At 32.7% G+C, this 4817-nt stretch overlaps 1 protein-coding gene across 1 annotated transcript; it reads left to right on the forward strand.

Moving 5' to 3' along the window:
* Positions 1-1558: 1558 nt before the first annotated feature.
* Positions 1559-2487, forward strand: LOC107865619 (glycine-rich cell wall structural protein-like). The gene has a single exon (XM_016711844.2). It carries the CDS (start codon positions 1644-1646, stop codon positions 2157-2159), a length of 516 nt encoding a protein of 171 aa, XP_016567330.2. The 5' UTR covers positions 1559-1643; the 3' UTR covers positions 2160-2487.
* Positions 2488-4817: the final 2330 nt, after the last annotated feature.

Raw genomic sequence — 4817 nt, forward strand, 5'->3', positions numbered from 1 at the left:
TCTCGTTTTTCCTATTCTATAGATGAAAAACACTAAGCATTATTTATTTATTAAAAAATTATGAGGATCAACAGTGTTGACTGAGGAATTTGATATTTAATTTATGTAAGAGTTATTAGGTGAACCCCAAGCATTGTGTTAATCATTCTTAAGACATATGATCGGATGCTTAAATCTTAAACCTCATAGAATTAAGTACCACACTTGAGTTTCGAGACGTTTTAATTTACCAGTGCCCCGTCTTAAGAAGAGTCCCAAACTTGCCTTTTAAAACATTGGATGCCACAATACTAAATGAATCATTTTTCATTAGTCTAGATCTCGATGACAAAATTGTTATTCAATTCATATATATAATGATAGTAGACAATAAACAAATAAGTAGATTAGTCGAGATATTCACAAATTGATTATAACACTATTATTACTTAAAAAAAAATAATAGATTAGTCGAGATGTTCAGAAATCGATTATAACACTATTATTAGTTACTTTAAGAAAAAACCTATAGGAAGAGTGATAGGAACAAAAGTCACGCTTCATAAAGTCAATGAATACTTTTAAACCAAAGCATTTTTCAATGAAAGACAAAGATAAACCACAAACTGTTGGCAGGAAAAATAGATTAATTACACCATTAATGGCATACAATTAGGACCCAACTCACAAGATAACATCAAGTTTAGCTATCATGGAAGAAGTCTTCTATCTGATCCATTATAATAAGTAGTTCAAAAAGTCAATGAATTTATGAGTAATTGAAAAAAAAGTTTTTGTTTTTAAAGTGAAACGGATATTTGAAAAATTGTGTTTCATCATAAGAATAAATTGAAGTAATTTTTGAATATATATAAAATTATATTTTGTATACTTATAATTATTTTTTTCTTTTATGTAAACATAATAAATTGGAGTTGCTTATTGGAAAATCTTTATTCAGACACTAGTTTACATTGGTTGACTCATAGGTGAATCCATGATTTGTATTCACATGATTTTACTGAAAATTAGGATTCGTACACTGTTTCTCATAGTTCTAAAGTGTCTTTGTTTGTAACGTGGAACGATGGGATAAATTCACAATAAATGTGAGACACTCTAAAAGTCAAATTAAAAGCAATAATGAAAATAATTATGTCTTTGTGATTTTTGTAAGTGTGTGGGGCACTGGCAGAGCCAGGATTTAGGGGTCATGGTGTCCGAGAGATTCGAATATACATATTGACTTCATAACTTTAAGGTTCTGCATGAAAACCAAGCATCTAACACTATTTTCTTGATTCTCAAAGTGCTTTTAAATCCTATGTCAATGTACTTTTATACATTTCTTATATTATTATATCTAATCTGCGTCAGGTTTAAGAGTACCGGAGCACCACAAAATTCAACATAAGTGCGCCCTGGCTAGTGTGGGGAGAGGGGCAGTTGCAAGAATTAAATCTTCTAAGTTCTAACCAACAGGAGAGAGTATAGCAAGCATGCATTTACTCAATTAGAGTAGAAGGTGACAGTTAGAGTTACAAAGACCATGTGTGATTTTCTTGCACTATATAATAGGCTCATATATTGTAAACATTCTTGCATGTTCTGGATATTTTAGTTCATTTCTTACACATAGGGTTTAGGAATTGTAGTCATAAATAATGGGTTTATTGTTATCTGCTCGTAGTGTTGGGATTTTTATTCTCTTGCTTGTATTTGTTGTAGACAATTATGTCCATGCTGATGTTGTTACGAAGGAAGTTGTAAATGAGAAGTTAATGTTTAGGAATCGTCGTTTTGGTGGGGGTTTAGGACATGGGATTTATAGTAAAAAGTTTCTTGGTGGTGGTGGTGGCTTAGGAGGTGGAGGTGGTTTTGGCGGAGGTGCTGGTGGTGGTTTTGGTGGAGGTGCTGGTGGTGGTGCAGGTGGTGGTTTTGGTGGCGGTGCGGGTGGTGGTCTAGGAGGTGGTGGTGGTCTTGGTGGAGGTGGTGGAGCAGGGGGAGGGTTTGGTGGCGGCGTCGGTGGTGGTGCAGGAGGTGGTTTTGGTGCTGGTGGTGGTCTTGGTGGCGGCGTCGGTGGTGGTGGTGGTTTTGGTGGAGGAGGAGGTGGTGGACTTGGTGGAGGTTTTGGTGGAGGCTTTGGTGGCGGTGGCGGTATTGGTGGTGGTCTTCATTGATCAACAAAGTTTGGATATTGTTGCATTGCATGCAATATTAATGTTGTCCTATATTTTATAACTCTTGGAATTGTGTCCTATGCGCTCTTATATATCAAGTGGTTAATTACTTTGTTATTATTATTGTTTTGTGAAACTTGTTAAAAATATAGTATTTCCAGTACTCAAACAAGTTTATATCTATCATAATCTATAGTGTATTTTGTTGAGCCAGTGATCAAAAGAAAAAGCAAAAGCTTTTGTCCATCTTGTTTCAAAAAACTCATGGACTATGTAATTGTAATGCCCTTTTATCAATGAAAAAAAAAGTATATAAGTTTTGTTGTCATTTACTGTCAACAAATTATGTGAATTCATGCATAAATTTATGGAGTCTTATTACACTGCTATAAAACACTTGTTGCGCTATTTAAAGGCAATCCTAAACCTCGGTTCGCATTTGCGTTTCGCTAGCTCCTTACCACTTCAGGCCTTCATAGATGCTTACTGGACTGGTTGTCCAGATGATCGGCGATCTACCAATGGTTATTGTCTATTTCTTGGACCCAATTTAGTGTCATGAAGCTCAAAAAAGCAGCGAGTAATTGCACGATCTAGTATCGAGGCTAAAAATAGGGCCTTAGTTGCGGCTACTGTAGAAGTTACCTGGATGCAACATCTTCTTCAAGAGTTGCATCTCTCTTCCCCAAGCTTTCGCACTATGGTGTGATACTCTGTCTACTACCTACCTCACTGCCAATTTTATTTTTCATGCATGAACCAAACATATTGAATTAAATTTTCATTTTGTTCGAGAGAAAGTGACCTCTAAGGACTTGAACGTTCCCTATATCAGTTCCTTGGATCAGTTAGCAGACACCTTCACCAAGAGCCTTCTTTCCCGTTAGTTTCATCTCCTGTGTTTCAAGCTTGCAGTTGCACAACCACTGCTCAGCTTGCGGGGGCATGTTAGGATATCATAATCGTCACATTTATGTATTTATATTTGATTAGAATTGTTCAGTTTATCTCTTTACATAAAATTAGAATTATAGTTTATCTCTTAGAGAGTTGATATTCAACTACACTTTGTATAGCATCTTGTATGTATTGAGGAAGAATTCCTCCGCAAATAATAATTTATCATATCTTCATAAAACCTTTGCACCCGTGAATCTTTAGTTTTAATTTTAACTTATAACATAGTTAAATATTATAATAACACAACAATTTTAAAAAATAATACATTAATAATATTTCAAAATTTAAAACATGATTAAAAATACTCATAGAAAACAGAATTCTAACATCACTTTATAAGTAGAGGTAATTTAATGATATAAAAGCTATTATGTGATGTAAATCAACTCTAACATCTTAACTTTCAAACAATAAAAGAATCACAATTCTTAAAAATTATGGCTATTATACTATGCAGTTTACATCCCAAAAGAAATAAATCAACAAATTGTTAGTATTATAATTAAAACATAACTTCTCCGTGAATAAAAATAAAACACTTTCAAATAATAAATTAATAAATTATGATAATTTTGAGACATTGGCCAAAAACATAAGGATCAATCAAGTGAAGATATAAATTTCGGATGTATGTATGTATGTATATTTTTGGCAGAATACATATACAGGTCCTTCAACTATTCGATTTTTTTCGTATAGGCATCTCAATTAAGGCATGTAACTATTGAATCCTTTACTCCTTCGCAAAATGTGTCAATTAAGCCCAATCGCTAACATGGTGCTGACATGACATGACATGTTTAATACAATCTCCATTAGGAGAGTGAGAAACCATAATTAATAAAAAAAATTAAATATAAAAAACTTCAACCAATGATAAAAAACACTAAAGAAATTAAAAAAAAAAGAAGAAGAAAGAAATAGCCCATCTTCTTCTCCATTAATGGCTTCTTTAAAACTCATTCATATATAAGTTGAGTGAGAAATCATAATTAATCAAAAAATTAAACATAAAAAACCCCAACCAATAAAAAGAACATATTAAAGAATTTTTTTAAAAAAAAAAGAAATAGCCATCATCTTCTTGTCCATATCTTCTTCTCCATTAATGACTTCTTTAAAAATCATTAATGGCTTCTCAATCCATCCATCTTCACAACTAAAAAAAAAAAAATACTTAAATCAACACCAATTCAATAACAAAAAATTCAATTGAAAACAAAATCCTAATAATTTTCCGATTTTCAGATCAAAATAACAACCAAGTAAGACTCAAGACAATACAATCGATTCAATAATCAGAATATCAACGAAATTAACTAAACAATAAAAAACAGAATAAAATAAAATTGAAGAAGAAGAATAAGATACAATTTATTTTTTTTAACTGTTTGTGCTCAATCGAAGAGGGGCGGGGGGGGGGGGGGGGGGGGGGGAAGAAAAGGGCTGTTGGGGGTGGGGTGTATTAGTTTTTTTTTTCAAATTTGGATTTAATTATATTAAAATTATTTTTATAATTATTTTAAGTTAAAATGCCACGCGTCATTATTTGATTTGTCACTTTGCCATATCATTAGCATGTGTATTACACGCATTTTATAGTTTTTGTCACGTCAACAGATTGGACTCAATTGACATGTTTTATGAAGGAGTAAAGGATTCAATAGGTACATGGCTTAATTGAGGCGTCTATATGGA

This window comes from Capsicum annuum, chromosome 3 (assembly GCF_002878395.1).
Source record: "Capsicum annuum cultivar UCD-10X-F1 chromosome 3, UCD10Xv1.1, whole genome shotgun sequence".
Classification (NCBI taxonomy): domain Eukaryota; kingdom Viridiplantae; phylum Streptophyta; class Magnoliopsida; order Solanales; family Solanaceae; genus Capsicum; species Capsicum annuum.